Genomic DNA, 20537 nt, shown 5'->3' on the forward strand with positions numbered 1-20537 from the left:
CATGTGACTACAGTGAATGGACACTTAGACTGCAGTGTTGATAAATATTTCACCAGGCCCATGTTCACATACTGCAGTGTTGATAAATATTTAAAATCAGGCCCATGTTCACATACTGCAGTGTTGATAAATATTTCATCAGGCCCATGTTCACATACTGCAGTGTTGATGAATATTTCATCAGGCCCATGTTCACATACTGCAGTGTTGATAAATATTTCATCAGGCCCATGTTCACATACTGCAGTGTTGATAAATATTTCATCAGGCCCATGTTCACATACTGCAGTGTTGATAAATATTTCATCAGGCCCATGTTCACATACTGCAGTGTTGATAAATATTTCATCAGGCCCATGTTCACATACTGCAGTGTTGATAAATATTTCATCAGGCCCATGTTCACATACTGCAGTGTTGATAAATATTTAAAATCAGGCCTATGTTCACATACTGCAGTGGTTTTCTACAGCAACACTGAACAATAAAAGATGGCCTAGGAAGAAAAAAAAAGTGCACTGAGCGAAAGCGCGGATGTGCCTGACGTGTGATGGATGGAGGAGAGAGGGCAGGAGGAGAGGAGTGTGTCTTGCTGATGAAAGGTTAAGGGGTCACTGTGCACCATGTAGCCAGACAGAGACAGGTCATTACCTGAGTTTACTAACCAAGAAAGGTTTCTAAGTCTCACCACAGCCCTGCCTGACAGAAACCAAGAGCTCTCTCTCCATCTGCTCTCACTGCTAAAGGCGCTGCAGAAGGGTTTAGAAGCATGTGTGTGTGTGTGTGTGTGTGTGTGTGTGTGTGTAAACATGTGAGCTGAAAAGTCATGAATGTCACAGGAGCATTAACACAAATCGAATGTCAAGAATGCTTGTGTGTTTGTCATTCACCCCCCCACTCACACACACGTACCAACCGGTGCATATGATCTGTGTTTGTCATTCACCCCCCCACTCACACGGACACGTACCAACCGGTGCATATGATCTGTGTTTGTCATTCACCCCCCCACTCACACGGACACGTACCAACCGGTGCATATGATCTGTGTTTGTCATTCACCCCCCCACTCACACGGACACGTACCAACCGGTGCATATGATCTGTGTTTGTCATTCACCCCCCCACTCACACGGACACGTACCAACCGGTGCATATGATCTGTGTTTGTCATTCACCCCCCCACTCACACGGACACGTACCAACCGGTGCATATGATCTGTGTTTGTCATTCACCCCCCCACTCACACGGACACGTACCAACCGGTGCATATGATCTGTGTTTGTCATTCACCCCCCCACTCACACGGACACGTACCAACCGGTGCATATGATCTGTGTTTGTCATTCACCCCCCCCCCCACTCACAAACACGTACCAACCGGTGCATATGATCTGTGTTTGTCATTCACCCCCCCACTCACACGGACACGTACCAACCGGTGCATATGATCTGTGTTTGTCATTCACCCCCCCACTCACACGGACACGTACCAACCGGTGCATATGATCTGTGTTTGTCATTCACCCCCCCACTCACACGGACACACGTACCAACCGGTGCATATGATCTGTGTTTGTCATTCACCCCCCCACTCACACGGACACACGTACCAACCGGTGCATATGATCTGTGTTTGTCATTCACCCCCCCACTCACACACACGTACCAACCAGTGCATATGATAGTCTGTGTTTGGTTTGAGTGTCAGCCTGTCAGCCAGTGTACGGTCGCTGTCATGTGTCATAAGGAGAAACATCTTGCACATGCAGAGGGAAATAAAATGACTCTGTACATTTCGCTCGAGAGACACTCTGCACTTGTGGCTGCACTGGCTGGCAGAAAGGGATGTTTCTGTCTGGGAGGTGTCCACAGAGAGTTGGTACAGCAAGGAGTTATAGTTAGTGAATGGAGAAAAAGGTCAGCTGAGGAGCTAAAAAACCCAGCTCTCTTCCAAGTCCCCAGTCCTGTCTAGCCGGGCCCCTCCACTGAGATTTGTACTGTTTCAGATTTGACTTGTGTCTAGAATAGTATTAGCGTTCTATACCAGTATGGACTGGACGGTGCATCTGTCTGCTCACTTCATTTTGTACTTCTTCAACGTAGTCGTTAGGGTTACACTATACTGTGGGGCAAACAGTCTGCACTTAGAGCTGTGCTGCTGCAGAAAACAGTTCAACCTCTATGCAGTTAGTGTCTGGCTGCTCTAATGAAGCTTCTCCCAGACTCTTCACTTTCTAAAACATTCCCAAAAAACATCTGTTGAATTCTGTAGATGTAACATGGAAAGAATTCAGAGGCGTTAAACGAGAAGACCAGAGGGAAATCATGAGTCTCTGCGAGTGCTACTGCTAACCTTTTGATTATTTGCGATGCGGTTGTGTCTCTTCTGAGAGAAACAGTGCTCTGTGTTTGTTTCGCAGCCCTGAGGGAAACATTTTCATGGTTCCTCCAGACAAACAAGGTTGTTTGGTCTCTCTGTTCACTTTGCCCTGCCTCTGTTTCCTGCCTTCCACTTTCACAGGTACAATTCAGTGTGCAAGGATGAACAACTGTCGTGAGAAAGAGACGATTGCAGGCACGGAAATTTAGCACACAGGAAAAACCTAGATGAAAAACAAGGACAACAGAGAGGAATTGAGGTATGATAAAAAATGTGATCAGTTAAACAATGGCTGTATTATTTAACAATAACAGATGTAATATTATAATTTGGTTGCTGTTAATATTTGTCCCATTTCATTGGAAAAGTGTTTTTTTGCATATCCCAACTCCCCCTGAGACAAGCTGAGAGTGGGGTCACGGCCAGGGTCAGCCATTATCAACGGCAACCCTGGATCAATTAGGGTTAAGTGCCTTGAGCAAGAGCACATCGACATATTTTTCACCTTGTTGGCTCAGGGATTCTAGCTAACAACCTTTCGGTTACTGGCCCAACGCTCTAACCAATAGGCTACCTGATGTCCAACATGATGTTGCTCCTGCAAAATGTCCTACAGTGCATTCGGAAAGAAATCAGATCCCTTGACTTTCTGCACATTGTGTTACGTTACAGCATCCCCACAGCATGATGCTGCCACCACCATGCTTCACCGTAGGGATGGTGCCAGGTTTCATCCAGACGTGACGCTTGGCATTCAGGCCAAAGAGTTCAAAATTGGTTTCATCAGACCAGAGAATCTTGTTTCTCATGGTCTGAGAGTCCTTTGGGTGCCTTTTGGCAAACTCCAAGCGGGCTGTTGTGCATTTTACTGAGGAGTGGATTCCTTCTGGCCACTCTACCATCAAGGCCTGATTGGTAGAGTGCTGCGGAGATGGTTGTCCCCCTGGAAGGTTCTCTGAGCCTACACAGAGGAACTGTGTCAGAGTGACCATCGGGTTCTTGGTCATCTTCCTGACCAAGGGCCTTCTCCCCTGATTGCTCAGTTTGGCCAGGCAGCCAGCTCTAGGAACAGTGTTGGTGGCTCCAAACTTCTTCAATTTAATAATGATGGAGGCCAATATGTTCTTGGGGACCTTCAATGCTGCAGAAATGTTTTTGTACCTACCCTTCCCCAGATTTGTGCCTCAACACAATCCTATCTCAGGGCTCTATGGACAACTCCTTCGACCTTATGGTTAGGTTTTTGCTCTGACATGCACTGTCAACTGTGGGACCTTATATAGACAGGTGTTCCTTTCCAAATCATGTCCAATCAATTGAATTTACCAAGTTGTAGAAACATCTCAAGGATGTTCAATGGAATTAGGTTGCACCGGAGCTCAATTTCGAGTCTCATAGCAAAGGGTCTGAATTCTGTTCATTTTCAGACCATGAAAATAGTCTGAAATTATCAAAGTCAAATCTGAAATATCTGACATTTCTTAAGAGCTATGGTAACTCTCCAGAAACAAAGGTATGCTAACTTAGCTGTTGCTTCTGTTTCTACTCAACAATTGAGGCTAGGCAGTAAAACAATGGTGTTTGCTTACTTAATTTCATTCCATTCCAACAGGAAGTGAAAAGACCAAAACAAAGAGGCCAATTCAACTGAGAATGAACGAGAGAGGCTGAGTGAAAGGGGTTCAAAGCCCAGGCAGAAACAGATGGACTCAGAGGGAGATGGAGGGAGAGAGAGCGGGGTAGAGTGCAACAGAGTCGATAAGGTGATCTTTGGCCCTGCAAGCCCAGAGAGAGAGAAATCTCTCTAATGAAACCAACACAGAACAGAGAGAGGCTGAATCCTAAATGCCACCTATCCCCAATAGTGCCTATAGGGCTCTGATCAGAAGTAGTGCACTGTATAGGGAATAGGGGGCCATTGGGGAGGCAGTCAGAGAGACAGGCAGACTGAGTCACACCAAAGATCATCTCACCCCGACCATGGGGACCAGTCATAGACCACCCCATTCTCCCTGCACACCAAACACCTGTTACTTAGCTAGACTGTAAACCCCCTTTACAGTATGCAGCACTTGTTGTTGGCTGTCATTTCCATCAACAGGGGATCAGCGTTTTGGCATGGCTCTTTCAGGACCACCCAGGTGGATATTTGACTTCAGATTTTTGGCAGCGTTAAGTGGATTACTCCCACGTGTCTTTAATTAAGTTAGCATGTGTCACACCATACTAATAGATTGAATGCTGCCGTTTTCTTAAATCGCTCCCTCTTTCCCCCTTCCCCTCCATTCTAGCACTCTATGTGATTGTCAGATGGGAATGCCATCACTGTCACCTGTGTTTGTGAGTGCAGTGGGAATTCAGGGACTCAAAGAGTGAGAGAGGGTAACTCACAAGCTGCAGTGGTGAAAGTGGGGTCCCTCACCCCATATCACAACCCAATAACCCCCGCTCATCACCATCACAACCCAATAACCCCCTCTCATCACCATCACAACCCAATAACCCCCTCTCATCAACATCACAGCCCCCTCTCATCAACATCACAACCCAATAACCCCCCCCGCTCATCACCATCACAACCCAATAACCCCCTCTCATCAACATCACAACCCCCTCTCATCAACATCACAACCCAATAACCCCCCCCCCTCATCACCATCACAAGCCAATAACCCCTCATCAACATCACAAACCAATAACCCCTCATCACCATCACAAGCCAAAAAACCCTCATCACCATCACAAGCCAATAACACCATCACAACCCAATAACACCACATCACCATCACACCCCCCCCATCAACATCACAACACCTCATCACCATCACAACCCAATAACCCCTCATCACCATCACAATCCCTCATCATCACAAGCCAATAACCCCTCATCAACATCACAAGCCAATAACCCCTCATCAACATCACAAGCCAATAACCCCTCATCACAAGCCAATAACCCCTCATCACAAGCCAATAACCCCTCATCACAAGCCAATAACCCCTCATCACAAGCCAATAACCCCTCATCACAAGCCAATAACCCCTCATCACAAGCCAATAACCCCTCATCACAAGCCAATAACCCCTCATCACAAGCCAATAACCCCTCATCACAAGCCAATAACCCCTCATCACAAGCCAATAACCCCTCATCCCTCAACATCACAACCCAATAACCCCTACAACATCACAACACAGCACTGTGTCTCACTTTTTATTGATCTCTCTCAGGCTTTTGATACAGTTGATCATGCTATACTAAAGGCAGAGATTGTTGATTGTAGGTCTTTCAGAGCATGCAGTTGCATGGTTTGCTAACTATCTGTCTGATAGAACTCAGTGCACTCAATTTGATAGGCTTATGTTTGTTAAATTGTCTGTCCTTAAATGGTGTGCCCCAAGGCTCTGTACTTGGTCCTCTCTTATTCACTATTTATATAAATGATTTAGACAAAAATGTCCAAAATGCACAACTTCATTTTTATGCTGATGATACTGTTATTTACTGTTGTGCCTCGTCTCTTACAAAAGCTTTCCAGAACTTGCAAACTGCTTGTTATACTGTTCAACATACCTTGTGTCAATTGAAGTTTATCCTCAATACTGAATAACCTAAACTAATGGTGTTTTCTAATGCAAGAAATAGACCTCTGAACCTTTCACCTATTACTATCTGTCAACGCAAGGAGATTGAGGTTGTAACCTCATATAAATATCTTGGAATTCTAATTGATGACGGCCTCTTTTAAATTGCATATTCAACAACTTACAAAAGAATTTAAACTGAAATTGGGATTTTATTTTAGGAATAAGGCTTGTTTTTCTTTTGAAGCCAGAAGGAGGCTAGTATCAGCTACATTTATGCCTTTACTAGACTATGGGGATATTTTATATATGAATGCTTCCGCTCAGTGTTTGAGATCAATTGACACTCTTTACCATGGCACTTTGAGATTTATTTAAAACTGCAAAACCCTTACGCACCACTGCACTTTGTCTACCAGGGTTGGCTGGCCTTCTCTAGTATCTTGGCCAGGACGCTCTTGAAAAATAGATTTTAAATCTCAATGAGCCCTTCCTGGTTAAATGAAGGTTAAATAAAAATACATTAAAAAACAACCCAATAACCCTTCATCAACATCACAAGCCAATAACCCCTCATCACCATCACAAGCCAATAACCCCTCATCACCATCACAAGCCAATAACCCCTCATCCACATCACAAGCCAATAACCCCTCATCCACATCACAAGCCAATAACCCCTCATCCACATCACAAGCCAATAACCCCTCATCCACATCACAAGCCAATAACCCCTCATCCACATCACAAGCCAATAACCCCTCATCCACATCACAAGCCAATAACCCCTCATCCACATCACAAGCCAATAACCCCTCATCCACATCACAAGCCAATAACCCCTCATCCACATCACAAGCCAATAACCCCTCATCAACATCACAAGCCAATAACCCCTCATCCACATCACAACCCAATAACCCCTCATCAACATCACAACCCAATAACACCTCACCCCTCATCACCATACAACCCAATAACCCCTCTCATCACCACCACAACCCAATAGCAATACATTAGTCAGGAACTGATAGACACACCTGAATAGTCTTTTCCAGTAAGGTAATAGTGTAAGAAATATATTAACCTAGCCTTATAGAGTATAGTATCCAAGCCTAATAGATAGTAGAAATGTAATGAATAGGTCTATTCTGCGCTTACCTCTCTTAGACATGGCCTGTCTCACCCGCCAGACTGTCTTGTGGATCTCAAAGTTGTAATTTGCAGGCAGAGCGTGGATAGCCTCCTGTAACTCTGGGTCTTCCAGGATTTCATCAGGAATTTGATTGGCCACCCGCCGTGGTCCTCGTACTAGGGTAAGAATCAAGTAATTTTACTGTGGGAGATAGTTGACAAATACATACAAGACAGGAGGCTTCAGATCAAATACGGTGTAGGGGCATAGTCTGTTATGATTATTGGTAATACTTTACAATAAGTTGCTCTTATATACACGAGTTGTTACATATTGTTTTAGTAATTGCACAATCCCTATTCCTCTTGTATATGCCTCATTACAAAAACCACTCACCTCCATATGCTATTATAATCCAGTCACTACAACAACAAGTTAATACAATGTTGTTGTAGTTTATATTTTATTATAGCATAACTAAGAGCAACCTAATGTTAAGCAGGGTTCCCCAACTAGTGGCACGAGGGCCGAATTTATTTGTTTAAAGTTATTTTTGGGGTGTTTATTTGTTGGTCATAAAAGACTGTAAAAACACCAGCAAATCAGCCGCAAGTGATTTTTATTTTGGAAATCTGTTCCAAAGTAGTAGCGATATAATGCATGTTATTGTATACCAATGTAAGCAAGGTTTTAAATTATTATGTTTTAGTCAAATAATACATATGTTTGGGCTTCTTATGATCAATTTGCAGTCTACACATAATTTGTAATTATGATCCAGCCCTTGACCATCTGCTCAAGAGAAAATCGGCCTGCGGCTGGATCTAGTTGATGATCCCTGCTGTAAAGGATGCCTCAAGCATTATTGGTTATTTATTTAGGTTTAATACAGTGACCTTGTCTGTCAAGGGTGGCCCCGCCAGACTACCTGGTAGGTAACCTCTTTGCCTAATTGCGCATGGGCGAAAGTGTCTGGTGATTAACTGGCTAAACGTTAGTTCCTGGACCTTAAAGATATTTAAACACGTGTTCTATTATGTTTAATATATTTCAGAAGTTAGCTAGCTAATCACTCTTTCAAACCATTTGAGTCAGCTTTCCTTGTTATTAGCATTAGCTAGTCGCTAGTTCTGCGTCATAATTATCTGCGTCATAATTCCTTATTCATGGTGGCAATGTATAATGTTTTTGTTAAAAGCATGTCCCATACACCACGTACTCTGTTAAGTATTGTGTGATAGCATTAATATAAGAGATTCATACTTACCGGTTCGTTTTTTAGCTGGAACGACTTGCGTTTCGACAGTGGGCGCCGCCATGTTTTCAGGGGAGCCAGAAAGGTGCCAGTAATCAATTGCAGAGTGCCATCGTTGCAGGCTGAACAATCGATGTGAGATAATCGAGCAGTCCATCGCTGTCCGTGTTTTTTTTTATATTACCTTTATTTAACTAGGCAAGTCAGTTAAGATCAAATATTTTTTTTCAATGACGGCCTAGAAACAGTGGGTTAACTGCCTTGTTCAGGGGCAGAACGACAGATTGTACATTGTGAGCTCGGGGATTCGATTTTGCAACCTTTCGGTTACTAGTCCAACGTAATAACCACTAAGCACCTGCCGGTTCTGAATCTCTATTGACACGAATTGATAGAAAATGTTGCATTTGTTCAGAATGGAATAGAAAATATGTTATTTTTATTTAATTAACAGTAACCTTCATTCTTAGCAACATTATCAACTCAATATTTTGTATGCATACTGTTATCTTCTCTCGCTCCATCAGAAGTTACAGATGTAGGATCTTAATTTGAGCCAATTTGCTACTGCACTGCAGGAAAATAATCCTGCAGCAACAGGAAATTTGAATTATCGTGTGGATTATAATGGACATTTTTGTATGGGTTGATACATTTTTCGTTAGGACAAATCAACAAACTTTAGAAACTCTTTTAAAACTAAAATAAACTACAAGTTTTCATTTCCTGCCTTCCAATTTGTAAGTCGCTCTGGATAAGAGCGTCTGCTAAATGACTTAAATGTAAATGTAAATGTTGCAGGAAAATTCTCAGCAACACAAAGGTGATCAAATTAAGATCCTACATCTGTATGACTAGATCCCATTAATTTTCACCTCCTGTCTGTGCCATTGCTGTTCAGTTAGAATTTGGCTATGAATGAGATAGGGAAGGGACAGAAATGACTCACAAAATATCATGCCTACAAGAATTGAGAGGATTGAGATAGCTGCCGTGAAAATGACACTGCCTTATTTAGCAACAACATTTCCCATGTTTCCTGTTACTTTTTTCTTTCTTACAGTGTTGTTGTCTCAAGTGTATGCATCTCTGTAGGCCTACATATACTTTAGTATGTAAAATAGGCCTACAGCAAGCTACATTTCTTGAATGAAAATGTTTATGACAATTGAAGCCTGCTTGCTGTTGCATTTTCTTCCATGCTATTGAAGTAAGTCTTCCATTAATTGTGTTGCATAGTTGTAGTTCTAAGTAGGGTCACAACCAATTGGGCACAGGCATCAATTCAACGTCTATTCCACATTGGTTCAAAGTAATTTTATTGAACAATGTTGATTAAACCAGTGTGTGGCCAGTGGGAAGGTTCATGATCCTCACTAGATACAGTGTTATCTTCTATCTGCAACCATTGTTATGAGTCCTCTTACCATAGCAACAGTAACCATTGAGACTAATTGGCTGTGAAAGTCTCTCCTCCTGGGAAAACTACCATCACAGCCCCACTATGGCACAGGGCACCAGCAGCACAGTACACACACAGCAACACAACACATACAGTACTGTGCTGGCCTCCACCTTCAAAGATCTAGCAGCTGGCCATCTGTACCATAGAAGGATCATTCTAATTCTATGGTCTATATTCACCACCCTGAATCTCACTGTGCTCTCTGCCAGGAAATACATTTAATTCAAATGTTTAGGTAACTTCATACACATTAGGTTTAGGTCATTATACTTGTTGTTATTTCTATTGATTGCCATGCACATCCTCCCTAGCCATATGAAACCATTAACCCGTATCTAATTGTATTAGCTCTAATCTTGGAACCTTGCAGCCTGAGATCTTTAAATGTAAATTCTCATGAAATCTTGAATAGGCCTTTCACATTATTACACCTTAGCTATCAGTAAGAAATATTAATAACACCATTTATTTTCTTCAACTATTAGTTGAGAAATTGTCCCCATCAATTCATCCTGTTTTCAGTAACCACCAACAAGTCCCTATCTGATTTAGGACTAGTGTGCTCTGGGCCAATTGGATGACAGATAAACATCCATCATCATTAAAGGTTAAGCAGGTCTACACTGTGCTCTTACCAAAATATAAAAACATATTAACTAAGCTACAAATGTTTCCCTGAAAGAGAGATGGCCAAGGAATTGGCACACTAGTGGTCATGGCCACTTTTCTTAACCAAATTCCACCATCTCTCAGAGCCTGCAGCAAATGAAGGATCCTACTGATTAGGCTAACAGATGTGAAGAAAACAAGCTATTAAATTGAGTTACATAAGTTATTGTGTGTTTTATTTGACACTGTTCATTTATGTGAATAACATTGCTCTCTAAACACGAAATTGGAATGTAGGTAATAATAAGATAATTGTAATGTTTTCCCTTCAAGTGGAGTGCTGAAATGTCAGACTTTGCCAGCAGACACCGTAGATAACGGAACGAGCTTACATAGAGACGGACCGAGAGGGTGCAATGATGAGCCAGAGTGGACCCACAGCTCTACTTTCTTTAGTCTACATTGAGCGCAGAATGGCGAAAGTCTACATTTTCTGAGGGAGAGGCGTAAATTGGAAGGTCCTCACAGATAAGACCGGAGAACGGCAGGAATATTACTGCAGTTCCCAAACACTACGGGAAAGCGCCGGAATATATTATTGGAGGGATTTATACGGAACGAAACTCATCAAAGTCTACGTTTTTAATCAGGATTTGAGGACCCAGCGCCTAATCCGACTTCAGAGACGAAATGTGAATCTAAATAACTTCTGTTAATGAAAGATTTGAACGAATATGATATGATCCATCCGACTTCGTTCGAGAAGGAATTTAGATTGCCCTTTTAAAATTATTAACTCTCTATTTGGAGACAGGCTGTGAGCACAGTCGTTTTGCCCAAAACATGGTGATAGATGTTTTGCGTTCATTTAAAGTGAGTGTAAAAATGATGGTTATCAAGGATTGAAACGATCTGTAAGGGGCATCTCACAAGCCGAACACCAGAGTTATTTTGCTTTTGAAAGGACATTTTCAATGCATTTCTTCGCAATGCGTAACGTTACCCTTGCGTATTTTCCAAATCCTGCTTGAAAAGATCCGTCCCATAGACCAGCCTACTCAACAGGATGAGAGGAGACTAACGTTCGTTGACAATTTTATATATCACAACTGAATGTTTTGGCTGGACGGCACGGTGACAAGAGGAGCTACATTAGACCCATCATAAAACAAATAAACATTTTAAACTTTTATTTTGATAACTTCGAAACTAGAGAGCGCACGTTTAGTCTGGAATACAAGAATAGATGATTTTCAAAAGACTGAGGACGACATAAATCTTCCACCATGTTCAAAGGGGGTAAGTGTGCTTGAACTTTTTATCATCATCAATCCGACTGGCAGCAATGAGTTATTATTGTGCCAACAACACCCTGTGCTTGTTCCGTAAATTCACCATGAATTTTCCTCCGCTGAATAGTGCGCAAATGCTTAGTTGACTACCAGGTGTTATCATGTCTGCTGCTATCGGTGATGAAAAATATGTTATGATGATACACCAGCATGGTAGGCTAATGATTCTTGCAGGTATTGAGCGAGAACGTGACACTTTATTGCGACGATGACATGGTTTCCAGATTTGCATAACATTAAACCCTGTGTGCGCGAGCCTGGCAGGAATGAAATATTCAGACATAGGCCTATCACGAATAGTATACTTGATATTAACGGCTGATGCCGCAGTGCAGTTTATGAGTTGTGCCCGGTCTCTGTCTCTCGGATAAGCATTATGTGCGCTCTGGTTATTGCATTCATGGGCATTGATCTAGGGCTGGCTAGGTGATACGGACAAGACAGGCACTGCATACGGCTTCATGGAGGGTATTTTTTGGTGGTCAATAAGCAGAAAAAAATATGTTCCTCTTACATTGACAGTCACTCCTGACTTTATATAGTGATTGAGGACTACATAGAATTCAAACATTGAGTTATGCTGACAATGGCACGACCTGAACCACTCCTGACCACACATGCACGCAAATTGAACTCTGTCTATTCCCCTGTCATTCAACACACACACACACACACACACACACACACACACACACACACACACACACACACACACACACACACACACACACACACACACACACACACACACACACACACACACACGATTTCCCTATTCTCATTGAACTTGTTGCAATGAGTAGCAATGGACAAAGCAATGTTAATGCCATAGTAATACCATTGTAATTGGTCTGTTAGTTTTGATGCAATCTTTATGATGTTTTGCTCTCTTGATCATTTGACTCCTTTGATTGTTTCAATATGAAGATTATGCAATTGAAGAAAGATCATTTCTAAAATCTTTCTTCATTATACTTCTGACAAAATGGTGCCCCTCATTTCACCCAGCATCAATAAAAGGCCACTGTTTGGCTTTCAACTATGTGTCACTGCCTATGCATTGTTCTCAACTCCTTTAATGCATGCAGCACTACTGTAGCTCTCCCTGACAGTCATCATCAAATTGATTATTGATCCAGGGTTGGAGATGTGACATCTCAATGATGAACTCACATAGCCAGTAACTAAATGTCTGTTCTTCAAGTACCCTGACCATTATCATGAACTGAACAGACTCTTAGAAATAGATTAGCTAGGAACTCACTGTTGAGTCTGGAGATGGAGTACCCCATCCACACTTAACAGGAGGTTACAGATGTAGGATCTTCATTTGAGTCAGTTTTCTACAGGAAAATATTCCTGCAGCAAGGAAATGTGAATTATTATGTGGATTATTAATCATGGACATTTTTCGTAAGTGAAAATCAAGTCAAATTTCTAAGGGAAAATTACAAACTTCAGAAGCCTTTTTAACCTCAAATACAACACAAGTTTTACATTTTATCCTGCAACATGGTAATCAAATTAAAATCCTACATATGTAGTTTAACTCTGAGTAGGTTAGAACAGTGTTTTAGTGTATAATGTATGACTGAACACTAGGCCACTCTGCATACTGTCTGTCAGCTGCCGTTTTCATGGTCATGTAAATGCTTCTCATGGTCATTGAGTGGCTATTACTGTGGTACACTTTACAGCCGTATTTGCTGTGCAGGATACTAACCCACAATGAGAACAGTTCACATAACATGTATGGCATTAATACTTTACAAGAATGACCAAGGTAGTTTGGATAGCTGGAGAAAAACAATTGTTTGGCCAAGAAACATACAATTATTTTATTGCAAATGTACATGTACAATGTAATGACAATTTAAATAATTACTCTTGAATATGCTTTCTTGCTTTTGAAGTCATGGTAACTACTGTAGTTCTTCATTTGAGATATTGGGTTTGGGGGATGATGTGTCATGAAAGTTCATGGAAAATATATAGATTTCACAGTATGCCAAAATCCCTCCAGTCAGAATAGACTGTCGATGAGGCATCAGCTAGCTTTTACGGAAACAATTCAGAGGTTCTTTGGTGGGTTTGAGATATGTGCCTGGAACAACACATTGTGGGGAGCCTGGCTGATGCATCTGGCATGACATTTGGTGTGTGACACATTTCCCATTCAAAGTGAGTAACTGAGAGTGTGGAGTGACACGGTGGTGGCAGAAACACTCCTCAGGTTGACGAGAAGTCGTGACTAGCTGTGTAATTATTACCATGTGATTAGCATCAGAATCCCTGGCTTCTGTTCCAATAGTTGAGTTAACGAGACAAGATTAGGAAGGATGGCCTTATGAGACTGACTACCAAGTAATGGACTAGACCTGAACAGGCCATCATGGTTATTGGCATTACACACCTTTTTTTCAACCAATGGATGATTTGTATGTAGCTGCAGCAGATTAGTAAGCCTACCAACCTGATCTGAGTTCTGTTGATGTTGTATGGAATCCAAAGTAAGTCTGGTCAATAAGCCGACATGATGTGGAAATGTTCTCTGTCTAGGCGTGCAGTACATTGTCTATGTATGCAAAGTGATGCAGGTGTGCCATGCCAGTCCTATCTGTGTGTGAACAGCATGTGTGTCTGAGTCTGCTGTCACTGTTTTTGGTTTCTGTCCCTATCACTAATCCCTGTGTGTGTGGCCCTCTTGCTCAGTGCTAGTGGTCTGTTACCTTTCCCTGCTTCCCTGGGTTGCAGTGTCGCAGCTGGTGGGTTCTGATTACTATGCAGGTTATACCATCTCTCGCTGTCTGTCTCTGTCTCTATCGCTCTGTCTCTCTTTTTCTGTCTCTCTTTTTCTGTCTGTCTGTCTGTCTGTCTGTCTGTCTGTCTCTCTCTCTCGCTGTCTGTCTCTGTCTCTATCGCTCTGTCTCTCTTTTTCTGTCTCTCTTTTTCTGTCTGTCTGTCTGTCTGTCTGTCTGTCTGTCTATCTGTCTGTCTCTCTCTCTCGCTGTCTGTCTCTGGATTTATCTCTGTCTCTCTTTTTCTGTCTCTCTCTTCCCCCCCCCCCCTCTCTCTCTCCTCTCTCTCCATACCCAGTCATCCATGGAACAGACACTGGGGAGATGTGTCAGAGTAGTGCTGCGATAGATAGAGGGAGGTGTGATGTCGACTGTATATACCCTGCTATGATGTGCTATAATTGCTGGTGCATGTCACTCAGGCTTATAGGGGGGCTGGATACAGGCTTTCCTTGGCCATTTTGAGACTTTCCTGTCTCTGCGCATTCACAATCTCACCCACTCACCTACATCAACACACGCACACACTCAATTTCACACAGGCACACACACACACACACACACACACACACACACACACACACACACACACACACACACACACACACACACACACACACACACACACACACACACACACACACACACACACACACACACACACACACACACACACACACTGTCACGCCCTGGCCTTAGTATTATTTGTTTTATTTATTATTTTAGTTAGGTCAGGGTGTGACATGGGGTATGTGTGTGTTTGGGGTATTATATGGTAGAGGGGGTGTTGGTTGTAGTGTATGGTTTTGTGTTGAGTGTATGTATCTAGCTGTGTCTATGGGTGTGTAGTTTTCTAGGAAAGTCTATGGTGGCCTGAATGGGTTCTCAATTAGAGACAGCTGGTTTCTGTTGTCTCTAATTGGGAGCCATATTTAAGGCTGCCATAGGCTTTAGCTGTTTGTGGGTCATTGTATATGTATATGTCGATGTAAGTAGTTTGTGTGTGCACTTGCGTTTGAAGTTTCACGATCGTTTGTTGTTTTTGTTAGTGTGGTTTAAGTGTTTCGTGTTCATCTTCGTCGTTATAAATTAAAGAAGATGTATTCATTCATTGGTCCTCTCATTCATGTCAACACGATTGTGACAGAATGACCCACCAATCTACGACCAAGCATCATGACCAGCGGCAACAGGAGCAGCGCAAGGAGGAATGGAAATGGGAGCGTAATCTGGACTACACTACGTGGGAGGAGATCGACAGGTGGGCGATCGACCCAGGGCGAGTGCCGGAGCCAGCCTGGGATTCTCTGGCGCAGTGTGAGGAGGGATACCGGCGAATGGAGGCAGCACGACGACGCGGTAGGAAGCCTGTGAGTCAGCCCAAAAAATTTCCTGGGGGGGAGGCTAAGAGGTAGTGGGCCGAGGGCAGGTTGGAGACCTGCGCCCACTTTCCAGGCTAACCGTGGAGAGCGAGAGTACGGACGGACACCGTGTTACGCAGTAGAGCGCACGGTGTCTACTGTACGTGTTCATAGCCCGGTGCGGGTTATTCCACCTCCCCGCACTGGTAGGGCTAGATTGGGCATTGAGCCAGGTGCCATGATACCGGCTCAACGCGTCTGGTCTCCAGTGCGTCTCCTCGGGCCGGTATACATGGCACCAGCCTTACGCATGGTGTCCCCGGTTCGCCTACATAGCCCGGTGCGGGTTATTCCACCTTCACGCACTGGTCGGGCGACGGGGAGCATTCAACCAGGTAAGGTTGGGCAGGCTCGGTGTTCAAGGGAACCAGTACGCCTGCACGGTCCGGTATTTCCGGCGCCACCTCCCCGCCCCAGTTCAGTTCCACCAGTGCCTACACCACGTAACAGGCTTCCAGTGTGTCTCCAGAGCCCTGTTCCTCCTCCACGCACTCGTCCTATGGTGCGTGTCTCCAGCCCGGTACCACCAATTCCGGCACCACGCACTAAGCCTCCTGTGCGTCTCCAGAGTCCTGTGCATCCTGTTGCTGCTCCCCGCACTAGCCCTGAGATGCGTGTCCCCAGTCCGGTACCACCAGTTCCGGCCCCACGCACTAGTCCTAATGTGCGTCCCCAGGGTCCAGTATGCCCTGTTCCTTCTCCCCGCACTAGCCTGAAAGTGCGTGCCTTTAGCCCGGTGCCTCCAGTTCCGGCACCACGCACCAGGCCTACAGTGCGCCTCATCCGGCCAGATCCATCCGTCTCCCCAGCGCCGTCTGAGCCATCCGTCTCCCCAGCGCCGTCTGAGCCATCCGTCTCCCCAGCGCCGTCTGAGCCATCCGTCTCCCCAGCGCCGTCTGAGCCATCCGTCTCCCCAGCGCCGTCTGAGCCATCCGTCTCCCCAGCGCCGTCTGAGCCATCCGTCTCCCCAGCGCCGTCTGAGCCATCCGTCTCCCCAGCGCCGTCTGAGCCATCCGTCTCCCCAGCGCCGTCTGAGCCATCCGTCTCCCCAGCGCCGTCTGAGCCATCCGTCTGCCCAGTGCCGTCTGAGCCATCCGTCTGTCCAGAGCCATTAGAGCCGCCCGTCTGTCCCGAGCCGTCAGAGCCATTAGTCAGTCAGGATCTGCCAGAGCCGCCAACCAGACAGGATCTGCCAGAGCCGCCAACCAGACAGGATCTGCCAGAGCCGCCAACCAGACAGGATCTGCCAGAGCCGCCAACCAGACAGGATCTGCCAGAGCCGCCAGCCAGCCATGAGCGTCCAGATCCGTCAGCCAGCCATGAGCGTCCAGATCCGTCTGCCAGCCATGAGAAGCCGGATCCGTCAGCTAGCCATGAGCAGCCAGATCTGTCAGCCAGCCATGAGCCGTCCAACCAGGATCCGCCGGAGCCGTCATGCAGCCAGGATCTGCCCCTTATCCTGGTGCTGCCCCTTATCCTGGTGCTGCCCCTTATCCCGGTGCTGCCCCTTATGACTATGGTGGGGTGGGGACCACGACCAGTGCCGGAGCCGCCGCCGTGGAAGGAAGCCCACCCAGACCCTCCCCTAGACTATGTGCTGGTGCGCCCGGAGTTCGCACCTTAAGGGGGGGGTTATGTCACGCCCTGGCCTTAGTATTATTTGTTTTATTTATTATTTTAGTTAGGTCAGGGTGTGACATGGGGTATGTGTGTGTTTGGGGTATTATATGGTAGAGGGGGTGTTGGTTGTAGTGTATGGTTTTGTGTTGAGTGTATGTATCTAGCTGTGTCTATTGGTGTGTAGTTTTCTAGGAAAGTCTATGGTGGCCTGAATTAGAGACAGCTGGTTTCTGTTGTCTCTAATTGGGAGCCATATTTAAGGCTGCCATAGGCTTTAGCTGTTTGTGGGTCATTGTATATGTATATGTCGACGTAAGTAGTTTGTGTGTGCACTTGCGTTTGAAGTTTCACGATCGTTTGTTGTTTTTGTTAGTGTGGTTTAAGTGTTTCGTGTTCATCTTCGTCGTTATAAATTAAAGAAGATGTATTCATTTCATGTTGCGCCTTGGTCCTCTCATTCATGTCAACACGATCGTGACACACACACACACACACACACACACACACACACCCTTGTCCATTGACATTCTGTATTCACTATACCCACAGGTTTCCCCAGTCATGTTAGTTTGTACTTTTCATTTGTGTTCATCCTCGGCATAAAGAAGACATTCAGATTGACAAGGTTGTTACAAAATATCTCATTTAGAAATGTGTCTGCATCAACATAAAGCACAGCTCAGACTCAGATACTGTAACGAATGCACTTTGAGAGTACAAAATATTGCAGATCTAGCCTAACTGTACTCTGTTTTTGAATGTATGCTAATTATTGGAAAATTGTGATCATTCTCCCTCTCAAATACAGCATCTAAGACAAACAAAAGCCCAACGCTTCCTTCATCATTCAGCTCCATCACCACAGCATATACAGAGATAATTGTTTGAGTAATCAAACTTTAACATAGAATAATTACTCTCTATAAATCATCTCTAATTACGTGCCAGAGTAGTAGCACATTGCCTATTGAGTTGGCCCTGTTGTTTTCCAGTACAGGCAGTGCATGGTGGAGGGGATACCAGAGAGGATTTATCAATAATGAGCCCAGTGGAACACAATGTAAAGGACTAAGAAAAACACCTGTGGCCCCAGTCAGCTCTCAGTCTCTAGCCCTGCCCTGCCTACTCCCAGGGTTCAGTGTGTGGGTGCTAGGGAACTCAGCTCAGCCTTACAGCTTCCACTCAGTCAGCTCTCAGCAGCACCAGGGAGACAAGCTGATCAAATAACCAACTATCAACCTCTCAGGCATCAAGAGGCCCTCCATGACTATCTGTCTGTCAGAGATGGTTTTTCACCCAGAGATGTGTCACCCAGAGATAATATCATCTCCTAGATGTCACCAGTCACCATTCTAGATACCTTCAGCAGAGGTCTAGCCTCACAGTCAGGGGCAATTTATGTCTGTCATTGTCACTGAAGGACAAACAGCAGTCTGGCCAGAGCTGAAATCACATAGACAGTACCCTGAGGCAAAGCCTCCTCAAAACACTGATTTGATATCACCATGGATTTACACAGCACAGTATCTGACTCTAAATACCCGTCTGTCACTTTATGTGTGGAGAACATTCAGACAGCCAGACCAAATGAGGGAACTTGTTCTGTGACTTATATTTTAAAGAGGCCTTTTGAATAGAACATAATATTCTCCTAACATGTTGTCATGATTGCATTACAATTTATTGTGAAGCAAAGTATTCCTGTGATTGTGGGCTAGGTATCAGTAGGGCTGGGTAAAGAGGAGTACAGAGGAGAATATAGAGTAGAGCCAAAACGTAAAGACTGATGCCTTAAATCTTTCTAAGCTGCCTGAAAAACAGGAAGTGAATTCAGGGTGAGAACGTTGTTGCCAATCATAATCAGACGCTTGTTTAAAAATGTCTATTTTAAGACTCTCTTCCTGTCTCTGTTGATGAGGTTGATTTTAAAAGGTTGATAAAATCCCAAAATCGAAATAACACACACAGACACACACATTCGCCAATGCACACTCATACACACACATCGATTCTCTAATCTCCCCTTTTTAGCATACAAATCAGGGTAGGGCAATCAATACATTTCGAGCAGACGGATTTGTCTATTTGTAGCCTATCTGAACCTGTCCATATGAGACTGCATCTCAGGTAGTTGACAGAGTATTACCTCTCATTGGAGAGCTGAGGCTCAATCAGTAGACTGCTATCCTACACACCTCTGACTCTGGCAGTGCATGCCAAACACCTCATTTAGCAAAAGGAGATTCATCCAATCATAGGGCCGATACATGATGTTGTTACCATGGAAGCCTTTGGCACTATTCAACAACATGACACTTAACAGAGGATGACAAATAATTACAGAGAGAGTGTGAGTTTGTGTGTGTGTGTGTGTGTGTGTGTGTGTGTGTGTGTTTCTGACGATAGCAGCTCTGACTGGTATGTATTTCACTTATTTAATGAACTGTTGATTCTCCGGAAGCCATTTTCGCGCTTCCTTGTCAACCATTTCACACCAGATTAGGGCAGAGGGCTCTGCATGGCTTCCAAAAGTGGATGTTCTATTCCTACAGTATAAAGTCAGACAGTCTCCTGGTAAAGCAGTCTGAAGAGTTTTCTGGAATTATTTAATCCACAGTATTATTTTAACTGTGAGCAGAAGCGGAAAACAAATCTACAAAATTCTCCCCTATCTCAGTTTGCCCTTTAGATTCAACTGAGTCTTCAGTAAACATAATTTCCCTGCCTTTGTAATGGAAATGTGATGCAGGGCCAGGCATTAGCGGATGATAATGAGGTGAAAGAGACAAGCAACTTAAGCCCTGTTGGTTTTTGGAATATTCATAATTCATTTCTCATTAAGTGGCTAATTGGAGTTTAAAGGTCAATGTAAATGGCCATGCCATAGATGTTCTGAGACAGGGGAGAGGAGGG

General features: G+C 44.2%; 2 protein-coding genes across 3 annotated transcripts in view; one reads left to right on the forward strand and one right to left on the reverse strand.

The window, feature by feature from the left end:
* Window positions 1–8475, reverse strand: part of LOC129822188 (2-(3-amino-3-carboxypropyl)histidine synthase subunit 1-like) — a 108720-nt gene extending 100245 nt beyond the window's left edge. For both annotated transcript variants that reach the window (XM_055880255.1, XM_055880254.1), the window contains exons 1-2: window positions 8372–8475; window positions 7131–7280 (exon numbers count right to left, since the gene is read on the reverse strand). In XM_055880255.1, coding sequence (XP_055736230.1) covers window positions 7131–7280; window positions 8372–8423 — 202 coding nt within the window. In that variant the 5' untranslated portion in view covers window positions 8424–8475. The remainder of the gene's footprint in view (window positions 1–7130; window positions 7281–8371) is intronic.
* A 2167-nt stretch (window positions 8476–10642) lies between these two features.
* LOC129822189 (reticulon-4 receptor-like 1) overlaps window positions 10643–20537 on the forward strand; it is a 265627-nt gene continuing 255732 nt past the window's right edge. The window contains exon 1 of the mRNA XM_055880256.1: window positions 10643–11732. Within this exon, the coding sequence (XP_055736231.1) occupies window positions 11720–11732 (13 nt within the window). The 5' untranslated portion in view covers window positions 10643–11719. The remainder of the gene's footprint in view (window positions 11733–20537) is intronic.

Source organism: Salvelinus fontinalis, chromosome 24 (assembly GCF_029448725.1).
Source record: "Salvelinus fontinalis isolate EN_2023a chromosome 24, ASM2944872v1, whole genome shotgun sequence".
In the NCBI taxonomy this organism is placed as follows: domain Eukaryota; kingdom Metazoa; phylum Chordata; class Actinopteri; order Salmoniformes; family Salmonidae; genus Salvelinus; species Salvelinus fontinalis.